The sequence below is a fragment of the Cetorhinus maximus genome, chromosome 24, assembly GCF_964194155.1.
Source record: "Cetorhinus maximus chromosome 24, sCetMax3.hap1.1, whole genome shotgun sequence".
Taxonomy (NCBI): Eukaryota; Metazoa; Chordata; class Chondrichthyes; order Lamniformes; family Cetorhinidae; genus Cetorhinus; species Cetorhinus maximus.
The window spans coordinates 40,689,146-40,711,296 of NC_135902.1; the positions used below are offsets into that span (position 1 = coordinate 40,689,146).

A 22,151-nucleotide genomic window follows, 5' to 3' on the forward strand; every position below is an offset into this window, starting at 1 on the left:
GCCAGAAGTGCCGAGTGGATGATCCAACTTGGCCGTGTCCGGAGGTCCCCAGCATCACAGATGCCAGTCTTCAGCTGATTTGATTCACTCCACGTGATATCAAGAGACTGCTGAAGGCACTGGATACTGCAAAGGCCGTGGGCCCTGACAACGTTCCTTCAATAGCACTGAAGACTTGTGCTCCAGAACTAGCTGTGTCCTTAGCCAAGCTGTTCCAGTCCGACTACAACACAGGCATCTACCCACCAATGTGGAAAATTGCCCAGGTATGTCCTGTACGCAAAAAGCAGGACAAATCCAACTGGCCAGTCACTGCCCCTTCAATCTACTCTCCATCATCAGTAAAGTAATGGAAGGGATTGTCAACAGTGCTATCAAGCAGCACTCACTCAGAAACAACCTGCTCACTGACCCTCAGTTTGGGTTCCGCCAGGGCTCAGCTCCCGACCTCATTACAGCCTTAGACCAAACAGACAAGAGAGCTGAACTCCCGGGGTGAGGTAAGAGTGACTGCACTTGGCATGAAGGCTGCATTTGACCGAGTGTGACATCAAGGAGCCCGAGCAAAACTGGAGTCAATGGGAATCGGGGAAAACTCTCCGCTGGTTGGAGTCATACCTAGTACAAAGGAAGATGGTTGTGGTTATTGGAGGTCAGTCATCTCAGCTCCAGGACAACACTGCAGGAGTTCCTCAGGGTAGTGTCTTAGGCCCAGATGTCTTCATCTGCTTCATCAATGACCTTCTTTCCATCATAAAGTCAGAAGTGGGGATGTTCGCTGATGATTGCACAATGTTCAGCACCATTCTCAACTCCTCAGATACTGAAGCAGTCCATGTCCAAATGCAACAAGACCTGGACAGCATTCAGGCTTGGTCGGATAAGGGGCAAGTAACATTTGTGCCACACAAGTGCCAGGCAATGACCATCTCCAACAAGAGAGAATCCAAAAATCTCCCCTTGACATTCAATGGCATTACCATCACTGAATCTCCCGCTATCAAGATCCTGAGGGTTCCCATTGGCCAGAAGCTGAACTGGACCAGCCACAAAGCTACTGTGGCTTCAAGAGTAGGCCAGAGTAACTCACCTCCTGACTTCCCAAAGCCTGTCCACCATCTAGAAAGCACAAGTCAGGAGCGTGATGGAATACTCTGCACTTGCCTGGATGAGTGCAGCAACAACAACACTCAAGAAGCTTGACACCACCCAGGTCAAAGCGGTCCACTTGATTGGTATCCCATCAATCACCTTAAACATTCACCCCCTCTACCACTGACACACAGTGGCAGCAGTGTGTACCACGTACAGTGCATTGCAGCAACACCCAAGGCTCCTTCAACAGCACTTTTCAAATCCGTGACCTCGACCACCCAGAAGGACAGGGGCAGCAGATAGATGGGAACACCACCACCTGGAAGTTTCCCTCCAAGCCACACACCATCCTGACTTGGAACTATATCACCATCCCTTCAATGTCCCTGGGTCAAAATCCTGGAACTCCAACTGCACTGTGGGTGTACGTACGCTACGTGGACTATAGCGCTTCAAAAAGGCAGCTCACCGCCACCTTCTCAAGGGCAATTAGGGATGGGCAATAAAAATGCTGGTCTAGCCACGTACTGTGAAAGAATTTTTTAATAATCGGAGAATAACATAAATATGGGACTGGATCTGTAAACCTGTACAGTCTGATTCAAGGAATAACAAATGGTAGTAATCTGAAATAAAAATCGAAATGATGAAAACGCTTGGCAGGCTGATCATGCAACCAAGAAAGATGGGTTAATTTATCTCTTATGACTCTTCAACAAAACGATCAGGCTGGAGAAGTGCACTTGTAGAATTAATAAGGATTTAACACATTGTGGATGTATGTTCCGACCTGCAGGAACCTGGACGAATAGATTGAGATTGGATGGCTTTGTGACTTGTAATATTTTTCTTGCTTTTTTGATACGGGTGGTTGAATCCACACAGCCTGCTAAGGTCTTCTCTCTCTGAAGGACGGGAATGAATTGTGTTTAGGCAGTCACGACTCAATTCTTAGTGACATGACTACAGAGCAAAAGAAATGCTGGCCAAAATATGGCACTAATTGCCATTGAACTGGCTCTCATTTAGACAGACCATATGGGAAGGTCAGACTCATGCATTTAGGGTTTCTGCTCTGTGGTGGGGATCAAGGAGTATTTTAGACCATAACAGAGGAGCCTTTGGTTCACATGTAATGCGTGCTTTGCCTGGCCTGAGAATACTTGATGCTAACATTGGGTCCAGAAAGTGGAAAATATTCCCTTTGTCATCTTTATAATAAGTAAAATGGAAAAGTTTAGAATATCCTCTTGTTTGAAACGAAGAAAGTGCGTGTTTTGGAGCAGTTTCACCCTGGCTATTCTCCTTGTGTTAAAACCACAACGAAAATGTGCCTGTTTGTCAGGAGTAATCATCTTAATGCAAACGTTATGCATTGCAGCAGTTGCCGGAATGAAATTGATTTTGGCCTTGTGTTCAACTACTGAGCTTCATCTTTTACTTTTATGACACGAAACAAAAACACCTCGTCAACATTATTGTGACGCTATTGTCAGCTGAGCGAGGAACAGTCCTTGGAAGGTTATTTATTTGGAGCCTTTTCATTTATCAACTCAAAAACCTAAAGCAGTGGAACAAATGATCTGGCTTCATTGTATGAACAAGTGTTTGAAAGCTATTGCCATGGAGTCCACAGTATTTCTGTTTAGCTTCTCACAAGCAAAATCCTAATGCTGTAAATGCATAAACCAGGTCTGACCTGTGGTGTTGGAGGTCTATATAATGTTCTTGATGAATAGAATTTAATATTAAAAACTGAAGCATCCTTTATCTCAAATCTATTCCCATTTTGTTTCGAATCATACTAGCAAATAGATAATGGCCTGCATGTAGGAATGAGGGAAAATTAAAAGTAACATAAAATTGTATCATCCCACACGTCTCACAGTGGCATGAGTAAGATGGCTGAAGATAGCTTCCAAACTGCCCGCATGTTAATATAAATTATTTGCTCCCGTAGCCTTTGCGTTAAACAATGACTTTACCTGCATAATTTCAGCCTTCAACTAAATTCTCCTTGCCCGTTCCTCTGCGCTATCTCTGTCCTCATCTAATCTCGTCCTATATATCAACTTCCTTATGCGCACCCATGACCTGCATTGACAATGTATGAAACCACCTGTTGGTGGTTTCAGTCATTAACAAGATCATCTCTGGTCTTTTGTTCGTATCTTACCAATTAACCAATTCCCTATCCAACCCCAACACCACCACTGTCTCCCCTTTGTCCTTGAAAATATTTGCCCCTCAGCTTCCACATCAACCTATCCTTTCACTCCCATCTTTCCCTCTTCTGCCCCAAAAGAACACAGCTTCTTGTGTTGATCCACTCAATAGTTCATTTATGCCATTGATGCCCTTGTCATTCGTGTTCTCCTACCTACCTCTGCTGCTCCCCATGAAACATTTGCTTACTTGGCTTCATCAAGCCTGAAGGCTGCAGACTTGAGTGCATGACTGACCTGGTTGTTCACTGCCAGACTTGGCGAGACCACCTCTGGGTGTGTGGAGGCTCAGTCATTGAGCATGTTCAAAGCAGAGATCGATAGATTTCTAAATACCAAAGACATCAAGGGATACGTGGATAGTGCAGCAAGATGGTGTTGAGGTAGAAGGTTAGCCATGATCTAGTTAAATGGCGGAGCAGGCTCAAGGGGCCAAATGGCCTACTCCTGCTCCTATGTCCCTACCTTGAGTATTACCACATCTTCCACTCTAAGTGCCAAAACTTCTTATTCTTTCTGGAGATAAGCAAGGTCCCAGATTCGGCTGTGACAAATTGGTTGCTGCAACTGACTACAAAAGCAGCAATGACTTCAAAAATAATTTATTGATTGTGAAGCACTTTGGGATATGCTAAGAACATGAAAAGCAAGATTGTTGCTCTGGATAAGCAGTTGTGACCTCAGACCAACATCCTCACCAGTCAGCGCGATGGCACGCTCCTCAAAGTGAGCGAGGTGTTTAATGTGGGCCACACTACCTCCGGCCTGGGACCTCTCCCTGCTGTTGTGAGCCAGCTTCTCCTGAATGAAAACAGATGGAGAGAGTGTGAGCAGGACACATGGCACTGCGTGGAATGTTTGTGTGGTGAGCGGAGACATGGACAGGATGAGGACGTGGGCATGAGAGGGTATGAGCCTGATGGAGATGTGAGGGTATGTGTGTGAGTTGGAAGTGTTTTCCCTTGAGATGTGAGATCCCTGTGGATGTGTGATGGGTTTGTGAGTTGAGAGTGATGAGAAGAGTGACTTACTCTGGCAGAATGGTTGAGACCATTCATCCTCTTGCGGCACTAGGTGGCTGTTCTCTTTTGCAGGGCATTGGCGCTGACCACCGGTGCCAGCGCCTCCCATGCTGGATTGGTGATGCTGCTGCCCGTCCAGCGGCCAGAGCGGGGATAAAGGACATCACAGCTGACCTCCACTGTGTCCAAAAGGCCCTCGAGGGGCGCGTCATTAAACCGGGGTGGGGGTGCTGCAGTCTTCTTGCCTTTTGGGGCCATGTCTTTTGTGCAGCGGCCAGGGCTGGAAGTATTGAGATGTGTGCGAGTGGCTGCACTAAGTATGGTGCCCGGTGTGAGGATGCGGCGAGGTGATGGTGTGGCGGGTGAATGAGAGCCCGCCCGCCATCGAAATGTCGTGTTTCCCGGGGAATGCATGATTAATGAGCAGGTTTGGGACAATACGATGGGAAAAGCTGCCATTGCGGTGGGCGGGAAAAACATCCTGTTCCCTGCCTGCTACCGCACTTGGTGCAAACCTGGGAGGATTCTGTCCACTCTCTCACTCCTGCTCACACACGACTGCACCCCCCCACCCCACACACACACACACACACACACACACCCCCCCCACCCCCACCACTTCCACTCCCACATTCTCACCATGAAACTGTCTCCTCCACAGGCCCGACATGACTTTGCCCTCCCCAACTCCACAGTTACTTGGCTCCACGGGCTCCAGTCCCACCACTGTTTGGCTATCCAGGCTCCAGCCACACCGGTGTTTGGCTCCGTGGGCTCTAACCCCACCGTTGCTTAGCTCCGCGGGCTCCAGCCCCGCCATTGTTCGGCTTCCTGAGCTACAGCACCGCCATACCTTCACCTCCCTCGGCCTGGCAGTCCTCAGCATACTAACCGCGCCGGTGTATGCTGCTCCTCCAGTCAGAGACTGTTTCTCTCCCTCATTTGCTGCTGATAGGCTCACACATGGGAGAGAAGCGGCCTGCGATTGGAGGAGCAGCTCCATGTAGAATCTTCCATTGAAACTCACCTGTGTGACCGAAATTTTGAAAACTGGTTCCAGGGGCCGCATAGAGGGGCTTCGCGGGTCGCACGTTGGCTAAGCCTGATGTGGACTACAGTGTTTGTTAAAGCTTTGTCAGGAAGTCCATTTAAAAGATAGGAACAGGCTTCCCAGAAAGAATTAATATCATTGTTCAAATATATTGAGGAGGTAGTAAGTAGCTTCACAAAAACTCTTTGAGGATAGAAAGGGCTAATTCTCTACATTGCTGAATTCTCTTTTCAAATTATGCTTATCAAAAGCTAGTGGATCAGTTTAAAGATGTCTTGGTTGGGGAGGTCACCACAAGCAAGACCGTGATGTGCTGGGGTCATGAAAGATGCTGTATGAATGCAATTTTTTCTTAGCTGTGATGGAAGATTTATCACAACGTGAATGTCTCATTCTTTGGAGTGTTCGTTGGATTACAAACGAAGCAAGTGGCTCACACAGAAGTTGTTGTGCAGTTAGTGTTATAAGTGCTGTAAAATGCATAATTGGTTTGGAAAAAGTTCACTTAGGAGTAGATTACAGCTGCAGTGATTCAATTGCCAAAGCCATTGGGTGCAGAATTAGTTTGGGATCATCATCTGCTCACTTGATGCAATCATCCATTTATCAACCACTCATTTCAATGCAGTGCAAAGATGGTAAAAGTGCTACAATAAAATTAAGTTGCTTTCCAGGCTGTTCACCATTTTTATTGCTTTTGCAAATGTGATAAGCATAGCAATGAAGTTAAGACATTGCATCCAATGTTTTCTGTTCAATCAATGCAGGAAATATATAAGTTTCATGAGAGTATGGTTGTTCAGTGAGCCTTGCCTCATTGCTCCCCACACCAAACACATTTGGACAATTCATTCAGAAATTTGCCAGAGGGGCAGTGAGTTTCTATTTGAGCCATTGCAGTTTGGCCATGGACATGAACAATTATTGTAGCCACAGGAGCAGTTATAATTAACAAAATATAATAAGATGAGTCATGCACATGTCCTGATGGAGTCAGTGCAACCATGTGTTCTGGCTGATATGTCATTGTGCTTAACTTTAATAATTGTTGCCATTTTTAAAAGTTTGTTCATGTGGTACATTGTTTTTCAAGTAGCTTGTCTTCAATTTCCATAGACAAAATAAAGAGAAAACTAAGTATATAGAGTACAAAATAGGCCATTTGGTCTGACAGGTCCACGTCAATGTTCATGCTCCACACGAGCCTCCTCTCACCCGCTTGATCTAATCCCATCCACATATCCTTCTATATTTTCCTCCTTCATATGCTTATATAACTTCCCCTTGAACAACGAATGGCATTCGTGTCAGCTACTCCCTGTGGTAGCAAGTTCCATGTTCTAACCACTCTCTGGGTAAAACATTATTCCTGAATTCCCTTATAGTGACTGTCTTGTATTTCTGGTTGCTCACTCTGGTCTCATCTACAAGTGGAAATACCTTCTCTAAGTACACCCTATCAAATTGGGGAGAGATGCTGGTGTAGTGGTAATGTCACTGCACTAGTAATCCAGAGGCCCAAGTCTCTGGGAACATGGGTTCAAATCCCACCACAGCAGCTGGTGGAATTGAAATTCAATCGATTATTTAAAAAATCTGGAATTGAAAACTAGTCTCAACAATGGGGTTAGGAAACTATCAGCGACACATCTGGTTCACTTATGTCCTTTGGAGAAGGAAATCTGTCCCACTTACCTGGCCTGGCTTAAATGTGACTCCAGACCCACAGCAATGTGGTTGACTCTGAAATGGCCTAGCAAGCTACTCGGTTGTACTTAACTGCGACAGGAATGTTCAAGAAGGTGGCTCACTATCACCTTCTCAAGGGCATATAGAGACGGGCAACAAATGCTGGCCTTGCCAGCGACGCCCACATCTCATGAAAGAGTAGAAAAGAAAATTCCTTTTTAATCTTGAAGATATCTATCAGATCATTGGATCTCCTGTTTTCCAGAGAAAAGAGCCCGAACCTGTACTCCACCTGCATTTTTTTTCTACTTTCTGTTTCCTTGGTTTCCTGATCTCTCACAGCATTCTAAGCCATGCAGATGGGAAACTGATACGGTCCTAGGGTTCTCCAGGGTGGCTGTGTAACTGAGAGGTAGATGATAACAGCCCCGATTGATTCTCCCTCCAGTTTTCCATTTCATCTCAGTGAAGTGCAGAGCACTACAGATGACACCACGTCATGGTTGAGATCAGGAACGCCGCATGTGTGGAATCACAGAGCAGAAACAAGGGCAGGAAAATGGGAATACGTGGATAGTTCTTTTGGAGAACTGACACAGGGGGCACAGGGCTAATGCCTTGTTTTGTTTTGTCCTGATCAGCTAATTATTCCAAATATTTTTCACTTTTTGAATAAAGAATTTCTTGATACTTTTGACTAACTCATAGCCATATTTTCTGGCCCTGCTTTGAGTTTATTTTCGGAGTTTACTTAATGTCACTCCTCAAATATTGGACCCATGATCTAGCAGAACAGAACTTAGTGTTTTCAAGGGTGTTATTGATCAGCCTTATGCAGATTAATACATAGATATTACATAGATATTCTCAAAAGAATGAACACAGAAGAGTTCTTCACAAGTATGATCAGCACATGGGCTGTATGGTTTGTTTTAGATGGATGAATTAAAATGGGTTGATTGGCCTTCCACATCTGTAATCGTTTTCCCAAATGGACTTTCAGGTCAGATGGTACAGGCAAAAAGCTCGTTACTTGTTAATTCTTTGTTTGACTTCTCTAGTTGTAGGATTATAGCCATAACCTGAATAGCCTTGCTACTTGCAAGACATCAGACTTAGCTCAGTGATGGAACTTGGTTTCTGAGTTAGGCGGTCATGGGTTCAAACCACACTCTATGGATACTTGAGCACATAATCTTATGCCACACTTCAATGCAGTGCCAAGTGATCTTTCAGACAAGATGTTAGTCTGAGGCTCCATCTGTTCTTCAGGTGGATATAAAAGGCCCCTGAGCACTACTTGAAGAAAAGTGTATGTGCAAGTTCTCCCGGTGCCTGGCCAATATCTATTCCTCAGTCAACCATGTTAATGACTTTGGAACCTGGCTGTGCGTAGATTTGCTGCCGTATTTCTCTGCCGTACAGCAGTTACTGGACCAATGAAGCAGAACATGATATTTGGAGAGGAGTGGGTAGAATAAACAAACAAGTGCCAGATTAATGCTGTGTCGATGAGATAAGCTGGAGCTAGAATTTCAATATTTCTCTCAATGGGCGTGATCTCTTCATCAGTAGCTGGCGCTTATGTCATGGTGAAATCAGGTTGAGTGGCCCATCAATGAGTGTACTATAGCTGCTGACAAAACTCTCTGCAATTTGTGAGATAGGTGATGTTTTACATGCAGGTATTGTGCATTTTTAAAATTTTTCATGAGCATGAGCATCACTGGGAAGGCCAGAATTTGTTGCCCATCCTTAATTGCCCTTGAGAGGGTGGTGGTGAGCCGCCTTGTTGAACTGCTACAGTCCACGTGCTGTTGATGCATCCATCAACTGTTAGCGAGGCAGTTCCAGGATTCACATCAGTAACGATAAAGGCACAGTGATATATTTCCAAGTCAGGATGGTGAGTGCCTTGGAGGGGAACTTGCAGATGTTGGTGTTCCCATGCATCTGCTTCCCTTGTCCTTCTAGATGATGGAGGCGTGGGTTTGGAAGTTGCTGTCTAAGGAGCTTTGCTGATTTGCTGCAGTGCACCTTGTAGATGGTATACACTGCTGCCACTGTGCTTCGGTGGTAGAGGGAGAGGGTCTTGGATGTGGTGGATGGGGCTTCTTTGTCCTGGATGGTGTCGAGCTTCTTGAGTGTTGTTGGAGCTGCACACATCCATGCAAGTGGAGAGTGTTCCCTCAAACTCCTGACGTGCCCTGTAGGTGGTGGACAGGCTTTGGGGAGTCAGGAGGTGAGCTACTCACTGCCGGATTCTCAGCCTCTGACCTGCTCTTGTAGCCACAGTCTTTATATGGCTGGTCCAGGTCAGTTTCCGATCAATGGTCGGGATGTTGATAGAGGGGGATTTGGTGATGGTAATGTCATTGAATGGCAAGAGGAGATGATTAGACTCTCTTTTGTTGGAAATAGTCATTGCCTGGCATTTGTGTGGTGTGAATGTCACTTGCCACTAATCAGCCCAAGCCTGAAGTTGTCCGGGTCTCGCTGCATGCGGGTGCTTCCATAGGCAGCTCGAGTGAAAGTGGTTGAGCTTCTTGGCATGACTCTGGTAACTGGTAGTTCAACCACTTTCACTCGAGCTGCCTTCGGAAGCTTCTGAAGATCAGACGGCAGAACAAAAATACCAGATACTGAGCTACTCACCCCAGCCAAGCATAGTGAAACAGTCACAACTGAGTTAATCTAGTCATGTAGCCAGAATGCATGCCACTTTCTTACCAAAGTGAATCTTCTATGGAAAGCTTGAGTCTGGGGTACACTCTCATGGTTGCCAAAGGGAACACTACAAGGGCACTCTGAAGGCATCACTTGGGAGTTTTGATATTGATTTAAGAGTCCTGGGAGAAGCTCACCCAGGATCGCTATACTGGCAAAACCAAACAACAACAGTGCCGCCTCCTTCTAAAGCAAGAGCCTATCAGAAGCAGAGAGAAAATGCAATCAGAGGAAATCCTGAGCCAACAACTCATGCAAAACTGAATTGTCTGTGGTATCTTGTCCTATTTGCAGCAGAACCTTCCGGCACAGATCGGCCTTAGCCGTCACCTACATACCCACCGGAGCCCTACCTAACAATGGTCCTTCGAGGCAAAGGTGACCATGAGAATGCAGGCACGTATTTAAGGAGTTTGAGGAGTCATGAATGGGACTGAACACTGTGTAACCATCAACGAACATATCCCCACTTCTGATCTTATGATGGAGAGAAGATCATTGATGAAGCAACTGAAGATGGTTGGACCTGAGACACTACCCTGAGGAACTCCTGCACCAATATCCTAGGACTGAGGTGATTGACCTCCAACAACCACAACTATCTTCCTTTGTGCTAGATATGACTCTAATCAGTGGAGAGTTTTCTCCTGATTCCCAGTGATTCCAGTTTTGCTAGGGCTCCTTGATGCCACACTCGGTCAAATGCTGCCTTGATGTCAAGGGCAGTCACTCTCACCTCACCTTTGAATAACTTTATTAATGTGGTGATGCTGTTAGTTTCTGCATCCCAATGTGTGCAAAGCCATCAAGCCCAAGAAAATATTTGTTTCATGAACCTGTCCACAGTCGAAGGGTTAATGTAGAACAATGTCCAGTTGTGTGCATGGGAAGAAATATGAAACTAAATAATACTTGTGTTGCCTTCCCATGTAAGTTATTTGCAAGTGGAATGCAGCTCCGTTCTGGGGAAAGCTAAATGATGTGGAGCCTGAAAAACAAGGCAGAATTGCCGCATAATATTTTGTAATCCAATCCCTCCGCCTTTGGGAATTCTTTCAACCTGAGCTCGGAAAGCTGGAATGAGTTCCCCCCGCTCCACAGTCACAATAAAAGGCCCTAAGTAAGATGAATTTTGTCAGTTTCAAAATTGTCTTTTCAAAAAAAAATAAATTCAGCATAAAAGGAAGCAAAGAAACATAGTGCACATAAATGATTAAGGTGTAATATAGTGGCATGTCCTTCAATATTCAAAATGCAGGTATTGTTTGACCCTTTCCCTTTAAGCAACTCCATTCAAAACTGTGTCAAGTTATCAAACCTGCCCGCTGCTAGCTCGTTGGGTGATACAGTACATGTGCACCTGAGCTATGCATAACAGAAGGTTGATTCTGATCTTTGCTGCATGGGCTGCGGGCAGCAATCCTCACGTTATGGACATCACATTGAGCGAGTGCTCCTGACCTGGACCAGAGCCATACTTCAGCATGAGTCAGTGCCTACGTAAAAGTAGTCAGAAAATTGAACTGCATCTCGTGTCATCCCGTTCAATTGGTGACACAGGCATTCATACAATTAAATGCCAGCGGACTCGCTATTACCCTTTTTAACCAGAGAGGTCACATGGTTAAGGAATAGTGCCGCAACTTGTCCATTTGGTCGAGAGGTTCACCAAGAAATTCTATTGGAGGTGATGTACAAGTCAGTAACAAAAGGGACAGGCTTAGATATTTAAAAGCCAGCTCTGAAACCAAATGAAAGCGTTCACTCCTTTTGTTACAGAATGAATGTTCAGCGTTCTCGCTGGTCAATGCTGAGTATCTGCTATATATCTCTAATACACATCTGTTGTGTTTCCTTTGTAGCGATCTGCTGCTTTTAACTTTTTCCAGTATGGTGTTTTCACCTTTCTTTTGAAGATCTGAAGTTGTTTACTTGGAGATTAAAAAATGAATACATTTTTAAAACAGCACTCTGGCTGTAGGACTGCAGCCTCTGACATGATGCATTACCTTTCTAGCTCCTTTATTGATATAGAATCATATAAAATGACCCCTTTATAAGATGAATCTTGTGATGATTTATAATTCCCTCACATCATGCATTTCTGCTGTTAACCGTCACCCTAATAGAAGCACTCAGCAAGATACCAGGAATGAGAATGTTCAGACATGGGGTCAGATTCAGCTTTCCCTCTTGAGAAATGCCTGCCTAAAACATTTGTTTTGGGAGTTGATTAACTTTCCTTGAGCGACGTGAGCAATTATTGCCTTTGCGTTCACTGTGGTTTGGGAGATCTGATTTGTATTGGCCTGGAATTTGCAATGATGACAGTGAGACTATCCCCGTTGAACATTATAATGGAGGAAATCTGACAGCAACTTCTGGCATGCACTGTTAAATGTGGAAATCCAAAAGCTGTTGTCAGAGATTCCCTGCTCCTTCGTAGGGTGCACTGCTGCTGACCTCTCCAATAGACTCAGATTAAAATGCCTGCAGTCACGCGAAGTAGCTGTGCTTGGCAAGTAGGGTTACGTTAAAAATGGCTGAAAAAGTTAAGACAGGAGCATTAAAGATTAAGTTAGCCTTTAACAGCATGAAAAGTAATAATTATTATTGAACAGCCTCTCTGGCCCTGAAAAATGTATTTTAGAAATATGAACTCCCAATCTTCTGGTCTTCTGGGGGTCGGGCGGGGTGGGGGGGGTTAAAAAAAATTATTTTACATCTTTTGCCTGTCTCATTTATCTCTCTCCCATCATTCAAACTATATTTCTTAGTCTTTATTTTGCATTTTATATCTAATTTACACTTCTTGCTTTATACTTTCTAATTAGACTCTGCACATCTCAGTGAGGATTCTTCAGTCTGATTGGCTGAAGAGCCTCACCATTGCTTGCCCTGTTCACAGATGCCACAGATTCCCTGCAGAGGTGCCACACTGAAACAGATCTCAAATCAGAGGAAATCTCTGTTGACAAGTCCACAACAAGTTTGTGGGCAGTTGTCACTGTGTTGCACAGTGAGTCCCCCTTCTTTCACTGACAGTAGCTAAATCAAGGTCATTGGATTGTCAAAAATTGATCGTGTTCCCTTGTTTTCAAATTAGGTTGAAACCATATGACATTCTGAAATCCTATGAACTTGTGAAATTGAACTGTGTAAGACCCACTTGACCATGCCGTCGGGGACCTGCAGTTGCTGAAGTGAAAATCCCTATTAACACACTCATGTCACAGCAATGCTAAAAGTAAAGTTAGTGTGTAAGTGTATCCTTAATTAAAATCTAAATTGTTGCCAAGCTCTTGTAGATTTACACCACACTCAATTTGTACGCCCTATTTGAGATGAATAGCTGCAAAGGGTGAAGCTCCATTGCGATACCCATGACATACTGCAGGCTGAAAATCACGCACTCCCCCAATATTACTTGTATTTGCACTTCTAAACTCACAACTGGCTTGGTTTTAGCCTCCGATTCACCACAATCCTTCAGCTGCCATTGATTCACTTGTCTACCTGCCAAACTTTTACTGTGTTCCAGCCTTGTTGCTCCCCTTGGCATGGCGGGTCCATCAAGACTGCTAGTGCAGGGAGGTCCATCAATGGCTGCTGGCGGACTGGGCCCTCTCAGTATCTGCTGGTGTAGAGGGCTCCGTCAATGGCTGCTCGTGGGGTGGGCTCCATCAGTATTTGCTGGTGCAGGGGACGCCATCAATGGCTGCTGGTGTAGGGAGGTATATTGATGGCTGCTAGTGGGGTGGGCTCCATCAGTATCTGCTGATGGATTGAGCTCCATCGATGGCTGCTGGTGGAGTGGGGGCTCCCTCTGTATCTGCTGGTGGAGTGGGCAGCATCGATGGCTGCTGGTGGAGTGGGCTCCATCAATGGCTGCTGGTGGAGTGGGCTCCATCGATGGCTGCTGGTCAAGTGGGCTCCATCAGTATTTTTGCTGGTGGAGTGGGATCCATCAGTATCTGCTGGTGGAGGGAGCTCTACCAGAGACTGCCAACACACAAGGTGATTCTTCGATACCCAGTGAAGAATAAATGGATTAGGAAGAATTTATTGCAGGCTGTATTGAGCCTGCCCTTTCCTGTAATTGATGTTTGTTTTGTTGTGGCTCTGTTTCAGAGGGTTTGGCAGTCGGAGTTGGATTCGGCGCTATCGGCAAGACTGCATCTGCGACGTTTGAAAGTGCACGGTAAGCCTGTTTATCTTTCACAGATTGAGGTCTCCCTGACCCATGGTTTCTCAGTTACACTGGAGAGGAGTTTATTGGATTTGATCACGCCTTGTTTCAGCAGCTGCCTCCCTTCAGCAAAGGGAAATTCTGATCAATGTGGCTTAGTTTTCAAATTAAGAGTCGTGCAAAGAGCAGGAATTAGTTTCTCAGACCTGCTGGCTAAGAGGGAGGCTGAGGAAGAGGAGAATGACAAATGTGGGTGGAAGCGCACAGTTTGGGAATTTTGCTGAACTGACAGTATGTCCAGGAGTACATGCAGTAACTCGATTTTGCATCGCCAAGAGAGAACAATTCTGATAGATGTGACCATAAATATGACGTGGTTGACTGTTGAAGGATGCAGAGGCAGACCAGAGTGACAGCTGTTTCAAATCTTTCTGCTGCACTTTATTATATGGCCCTGGCATTCTGCACGTCCTGGTGTATACTCTTAAACACTCCATCATTGGTCACCGAGGCACTAAGCTCCAGAGTTGCCTCCCTAAATGTCTGACTTTCAACCTCTTTCTCCTTCTTCAAGACTTAAAACCAATCCCTTTAACCAAGCTTTTGATTACCTGTCCTAATTAGCTTCTCTTATGGGTTGGTGTAGTTTTGTTTGATAACAATCCTGTGAAGTGCCGTGAGAAAGTTTTTGGCACGTTAAAGATGCTTCGTACATGTAAGTTGTCGTTGTTATAATGAATGCACCGGACGCTGGTATAAAAGTTACTCTGATGCATTGAAGATCTGGTCATCTTCATGAAGATGAGTTTTAAATCCGAGAGCCTTAGAGACCCATTGGACATCAGCCTGAACATTGCCATGACCAGCAGCTACTGTCCTCTATGATGCCTCCTCATGTGTAATGTAGGCAGCCACCAAAAAGTTAGAGAACATAACAAGATCTCTACAGGTACACACTTTTGACAGTCTGAACCATCCTCATTTAGGCGATTATTTTCCACCATTTTATTCCGGAGCTCCCTGGGGCAAAGTTCAACTGTGCTTAAAAAGCATGTTTGGATGTCAACATGGTCCCGGGCATCTGTTAACCTTGCTCTGCAATCACCTGTGAGCAGAAATGCAAGGAGAGATGAGGGGAATCTGTGCCCAGGATTCTCCCTCTCCCTGTGGGAAGGCATGTAATCTTTGCTTTGCACCTCTACATTGTGAAATGTCTGAGGTCAATAATTCACAGAGCGGCAGTGGACTGAGCAGCTGTTCAGAGCATCCAACAAACTACACCGCTATGACACTGAACCATTTATTAAACTAAAGTTCAAAGAATAAATAGTAACTGTATCTGGCATCTGTTAGGTATAAAACCTTCCTCGACCCTGACCTTCAAAACCAACTCAAAATGTCGTTCCTGGATCGAGGTCAGGCCACTCTTTGAACATCTCTTCATACTCTGTCGCTAAGTAGCTTTTATCACTTTCATGATGTATAAGAAATAACTGGCTATGCAGGCAGAACAAAAGCCCTGTCTAGTCCCAGTATATCCAAGGGACTTAAATATTGTTGGGCTGTGCAGGCTGCTGCCTTTCGAGAATAGAGAACTCAGAGACACATTTCAACTATTGACCAGCACTGAACAAAACGGGATTTATTTTTTGAAAGCTGCAATGGATGGGGGAAATACCATTTTTGAAACTCACACTTTAGCTACAACATTTTGAGGGATTCTCTTCCACTACCGTCAGTTAACACTTATGTTGCTGCAGAAGTTGAGCGTCAGGTGATATAATATGAAATAGTTGTGCTGTAAAAAGGGCCAGCTTATTACACCAGGGAGGCCATTGTTCCTCTTTTTGGGGTCTTTTGGGTAATAAAACATAATTCTCATCATCTCTCTAACTAGGTGCAGGGCCTTCCTGGATTTCAGTTGCTACGCATTAGTTTAACAAACCAAACATTAAATCAGTCTGGTTAACGGAGGTGGGCAACAGAATTTCAAGTTAAGCCTCTATACTTTGGAGTAGCTGAAAGGTCCAGAGCTCAGAAGCCTGCTAGGTTTCATTTTGCTTAATATGGAGCCAAATTAGTCTTTTCATGATCTGCTTTTCACAGTAATCACCTTCCCACTACCAGCATTGAGGATACACACAAAGTAGGTGTGTCATGTTTAAAATTTGCCCCATTGCAGTTCTTACCTTGCGTTACCCTGACCGAATTCTGTCATTAAATGATGGTATTTGAGGAGGTTTTTATATACTTGATGCTGGCAGTTGTGTGCAAATGTACTGGACGTTCTTGGATCCAGAACAGCTGCTGCCTATGCTTTCGTCATATTTCCCAGGTTTCAGCTCTTGTTAACACTTCAAGACCATTTATGAATCCCTGAGAATAAGAAAAATTTTACATCAGAATGAAATTTGCTCGTGATGAATAAAACAACATTGATGTCTGAAATGCGCTTAATAAAATTGGCTAAAAAGACGCAGTTGATATCAACCAAGAATTTACTCAGCCAGGTTTATTGGAGCTTTCTGTGTAATCCTGTAACCTGAGCTAGAGGCTAACCTCCTGCCTTGATTGCAACTGCAAACATTTTCACTTTGTGGTGCAAAACTCAATGTTGTACTTGAGCAGATCGTCTCACTGAAAGTGAGCGTTATGATCTGTCGTACTGTGTCTATGACCAAAGATAAAATAGTCTTTAACATACTGCAAGAATAAAGAACATTTATTTCAATTATTGGACAACTGATTGCTGCATATTTGAGAGAGAAACGTATTAATGAAGCAATGTGTTGCGGTCTCTCTGTCTATCACATAAAATAGGCCCGTGAGGATGGAAGATACTCTCAGGAGGCTATCAGTTCCAGTAAATCAATCGTAAAATGAAATTTTTGATGAGGTTTCGGCAACCTTGACTTCCTTCTGAACGTCTTCAACATGGTGATAGATTTGTAGACTGCCTGAGTTATCTCAACCTTGCAGCCTTCGATGTCTAATGCATCAACCAACTTGCACCACAGGTTTAGGGCACAAAGATGTGCAACAAAGTCCTGCTGCTGTAATTCAGTTTTATACCGTTCCGTTCTTCTGTGCATTGTTTATTATTAATAATCCACGACTGAAAAGTTCAGTTGCTCAAAATGCGGTACATTCTTGGATTGTGGTGGCACATTGCTGCCTCTGTTGACACTGCATTTGTGTAGAATGTCACCTAGTGGAATCAGAAATGTTGTAAGATTTCATTGTCCTGTGGGAATTAATCTTCTTGTGCTTGCAGTAGCCCTCTCCCATGCATGTATTGGTAATTGGCAGTTTAATTAAATAATGAAACCATTCTCCACAAATTTCCTACATCCTTGTTCAGTGATATATGGATCCCCAAAGAGTCATGTACCAGGAATATCAACGTGCTTGTACTGTAGGATGTTGAGAGCAGACAGCAGTAACAGTGCTGTTGACTCCTTGTAATTCAAGTGTATCAAGTAACTTCATCATCTTCTGTGGAACCTCTCATGACTGAAGAGTCCGATGCGGGATCAGATCGGACATCCACAGAACTGGCAGTTCATGCTGCTGTTGGTGGTGCTTGGGGAACTTCTGCAGATGCGCCATCTCTGGACTTCCTCTGGGCACGTTGGATGTTGCGGGTTTGGCATAGATGGTCCTAGAAGCATGCTGAGGCAAATTTCAGCGCTTACCTCCACGTGGGCTGATCAGCTGCAGTGTTTTCCCAAGAGGGATGGTCTGCAATGCAGAAGTTTGCATGGCCCTTGTTCAGAAGAGTGGTAATATCCATTTCTAATTGAAGAATTCCTCAGCATGAACAATTCCAGTTCTAATTCCAGTCCATGCGGGAGAATTTGGAACATCGAATCAACTGTGATGTAACTTTGTCAGACTTTCAACAAACACTCAATAGGGTTCTTCTATTTAATTAAACATTAAATTGCATTGCCAAGTTCGTAAGAATGTGCAGTAACATCCTACTGAGTTATTGGTGAAATTAAGTTTTGGGTCTTGTCCAGGAAGATCATTAGGACAGTGGGCAAGCAGTGGTGCTCTTCAGAAATTAGTTTCTGGGACGCCAATACATTATCATGTTCCAAGCCCCTATGAGATAGGAGAGTGATGACTGTGCCACTAAATCCAGCGTTCAGCACCTCTGCCAAAGTAAGACGAACAGAAACAAAGAGAACAGCCTACCTGCTCAGGAGATGTTGGGTTTGATTGTGGGAGTAAGTCTGTGGATATTTGAGACCAGCCAAACCTGCTGTGTTTCCCCATAAAATTACAAAACAACGAGGATGCTGTTTCTTTGCAAGATATAGAATTTGGGACTAGTGTGTACAGAACATGCACCTCATAGTTGCTTTATATTTGGCACCGAATATGAAACACTGAGCGTGTTTTTTAATTCAAAGCGTTCTCGTTCTCAGGTTACAAACTGTGCGATCTCTCTCAATGCTTAATGAGATATCATGCAACATATCTGATAACAACCCTCATTAACGTAATGAGGAGAAATTCAGCACCTCCTTCTCCATTCCTATCCCCCACTCTTTCCCAGTTCTGTAACTGTTAGCTGCAAATCTGTGCTGATTAGTTTAAATCCAGTGCTCTGTTATATTTACAATTAGCCGTCTTTCTGTACAGATACATTCCTCTGCATTTTCACTGTTCCAAGTACTTACTGTCAGTTCTGGTGAAATTGCAACTGCCTACTCCTCTGTCAGATAGTATTAATTTTAAATCTCCCACAAATATGATCATCATTGTAATTAGGGCTGGGATTGTCAGCTACTGTGTTTGAAAGGACACAAGCCATTTTTGTAAAATCTGTAGGGGTGCCGCTGAATTGTCCTCATGCAGTGAGACGCGATGAGGTAAGTGGCCTCTGACACCACAAACAACCAAACAATAAATAACTACAATACAGAGGCATTACGTAAACAATAATGAAATTGTCATGTGATAATGCATGAGAAAAGGCAGCGGGCTTGGACCAACTGGATGTCTCCTTTAAATAACAGCCATAATGATTGGCCAAATGGGCTCCAATGCTATGAAATTAGATGGGGCTGAAATTGGTCAAATGCAGTAGTGTGAAACAGGCCGGTAGCGAATGCGTAGTCTGTTTGACATTGGCCTGATTCTAGTGTCATCTGTGGCTCGGTTGGTAGCACTTTATCAGAAGGTTGGGTTGCGGGTTCAAGTCCCATGCTAGGACTTGAGTACAAAAACCTAGGCTGACATTCCAGTACAGCACTGAGGGAGTGCTGCACTGTCTGAGGTGTTGCCTTTTGGATGAGATGTTACTCTGCACTCGCAGATGGACGTTGGAGTTTTTTGAAGGGCAGGGCGTTATCCCAGCACCCTGGCTAATGTTCATTGTTCAGTCAACATCACAAAGACAGATTACCTGGCCATTATCACATTGCTGTTTGAGAGTTTGCTGTGCACAAATTGGCTGCTGTTTTCCTGACATTCATGGGGGAATCTAGAACTAGGGGACACAGTTTGAAAATAAGGGGTCTCCCATTAATGGCAGAGACAAGAAGGAACTTCTTCTCTGAGGGTTGTTAGTCTTTGGAATTCTCTATCCCAGAGAGCAGTGGAGGCTGGGTCACTGATATAGCCGAGGCTGAGTTAGACAGATATTTGATTTACAAGGAAGTCAAGGGTTATGGGGATGCAGGCAGGGAAGTGAAGTTAAGGCCACAATCAGATCAGCCATGGTATTATTGAGTGGCAGAGTAGGCACGAAGGACTGAATAACTTACTCCTTTTTTTTCTGTTCTTATTATCTTATAACATTGACTACACTTCAAAAGCACTTCATTGGCTGTAAAGTGCTTTGGAACATCCTTTGGCCATGAAAAGCACTATATAAATGCAATGTCCGCATTTCCAATGAACTCAATCAAATAGAAAATCCAGTGCAGTGAAAAACGGGCTCAATTTGCTAAACAACATGTTTTGAGGCAATGCCATTGACCAATTTGCTCTCCAAAGAATCAACTAATGCTGAAATCAAAGAGCAACATCTCAGATCTACAAGTGCTGAGCTCTACAGGGGAATGGCCAAAGAAGCTTAATATTGTCATCCCAGGTAGAAAGAGGCCAAAGAGAACCTTTATAAGGTATAAAGAAGCATGGATAAGGTGAATTCGTAATATTACCTCCGGATACGTAAAGTCGCTAAGGCTAGATAGCATAGCTGAAAAATAAATTTAGCACCAATAACAGAGAAGCTACCTTTCCGAAAGGGTGATAAATGTTCCACCAGGATAGCGAGAATCAATCATTTGAGGCATCAATATAGTTTGATGCACAGTTTAGCAAAGTTAGGTTATAGAGAAATGATTTTCATTGGGCAACATGACCGTTTCCAGCTGCTCTTTTATCCTTGCCTTTTTCATCGGGTCTTAAATCTAGAAAAGCCACAGCTGTAAATGTATTCGGTGTTTGTACTGGCTTGTTACATCAGTGTTCACTGGAGGACAGTTTCTGTGAGCTAAAGGTAGCTTCCTGTAGAGCTCATATCTTTCAGGCAAATATTTGGAATTAGTAAGTAGCGGCGGTGAGGTGTGCAAATGTGTTGATAATGTAGCCACCAGAGTACAAAGGAGACTCACAAGGTGCTTAACCAGAACAATACTGTGTAAACAGACAATCTGGCTTTTTTGCCCCCATTTTAAAGTATTTCTGCTACAGCTGACTACCCATCAACATGTTCCTTCAAGGTTATAAGCCTGTCTGATTCTCCATGCAGAAATGCCCATCTACATCCTTCACAATTTAAACATTCAGTTGTGATGATGGTAACTTGAGTCATTTTCTATGAATGGGTGATTAGGTTGATTTGAAAAGGGCATTTCTTCACATAAAAGATTTTATTAACAAGTGTGTTTTAAAGTCTGGCACTGATAATGTGCCACAAAAGTCGCACCAATCTTTTACACCCACCTTGGCTTGTAATTTAGCCAACTGAATGTTGTATCATAAGAAAGTAACATTTTAATTGTAGCGGTGTGGTGAACTACTAAGATTAATATGCTGCTTCCCGACACAATTATTTGTCAAATATGGTTGAATGTGGCAAACACCGGTTATATTGATACACCGTTATATGATAGCAGGTCGCTAGCCCCAGAAACATTCAAATGCATTTGTTTCATGACTTACTCAAAGTAAAAACACAGGAAAGTAGTGTTTTTGATGGGTCACACTCCCCCTCCATAAACTTGAGGTCAACCAAAAGTCTGCTTAACTTGCACCAAGTTCCGTTCTCCTGTCGCCCTGTGCTCGCTGATCTACATTGGCTCCTGATTAAGCAACGCCTTGATTTTAAAATTCTCATCCTTGTTTGCAAATCCCTCCATAGCCTCGTCTCTCCCTATCTCTGTAACCTCCTCAAGCCCACAACAGTCCTAGATATCGACACTCATCTAATTCTGGCCTCTTGAGCATCCCCGATTTTAATTGCTTGACTGTTGGTGGCCACGCCCTCAGTTGCCTACACCTCTCCGCCTCTCTACCTCGCTTTCCTCCTTTAAATCATTCTTTAAAACTCTTTTTCCAAGACTTTGGCCATCTTACCTAATATCTCCTTATATGGCTGAGTGTCATTCTTTTGTTTTAAAATGTTCCTGTGAAGAGCACCACGGGATGTTTTATTACATAAAAGGTATAAGTTGTTGTTGGTCCCAAGCTCAGTCCCCAATCACTGCTGAGCTAATTGATCTCAGCTGAGGCAGTAGCAGGGGCGTTCAGTTGCTCACAGTCTCCTCATGCTTGGGAGAGGGCAAAAAAATAAGACAGCCTGGTTCCTGCTCCTGACTGCCATCCTGTTTCCTGGTCTCGGTTCAGCTGCAATGTCCTTCATGTGAGAATCACCCATTCACCCTCGTTGTTCAAGCTAAACTGTGAAGATGAGAGTGTTGCAGAATTGTGACGGTGTTTTGGAACAGAATGCAAAGATCCCAACCTAAAATATGCTCGAACCTGCTTTGGGTCCATAAGTTTTTTTCAAAGCCTTTAGTTGATTTGGAGTATGAGAGCAGAATCGACCAGAATTTCTGTCAGAAGTTTGAGTGCAGAGGGACGAGTATTTCTTTGGTTGCTAGAAGGTTCTAGCATGTTGCTAGAAGGTTGAA

General features: G+C 44.0%; 1 protein-coding gene across 3 annotated transcripts in view; it reads left to right on the top strand.

Annotated features, from left to right (window-relative positions):
• Positions 1-22,151, top strand: part of slc39a11 (solute carrier family 39, member 11) — a 644,945-nt gene that overhangs the window by 402,143 nt on the left and 220,651 nt on the right. For all 3 annotated transcript variants that reach the window (XM_078571119.1, XM_078571120.1, XM_078571121.1), the window contains one exon: positions 13,941-14,010. In XM_078571119.1, the coding sequence (XP_078427245.1) occupies positions 13,941-14,010 (70 nt within the window). The remainder of the gene's footprint in view (positions 1-13,940; positions 14,011-22,151) is intronic.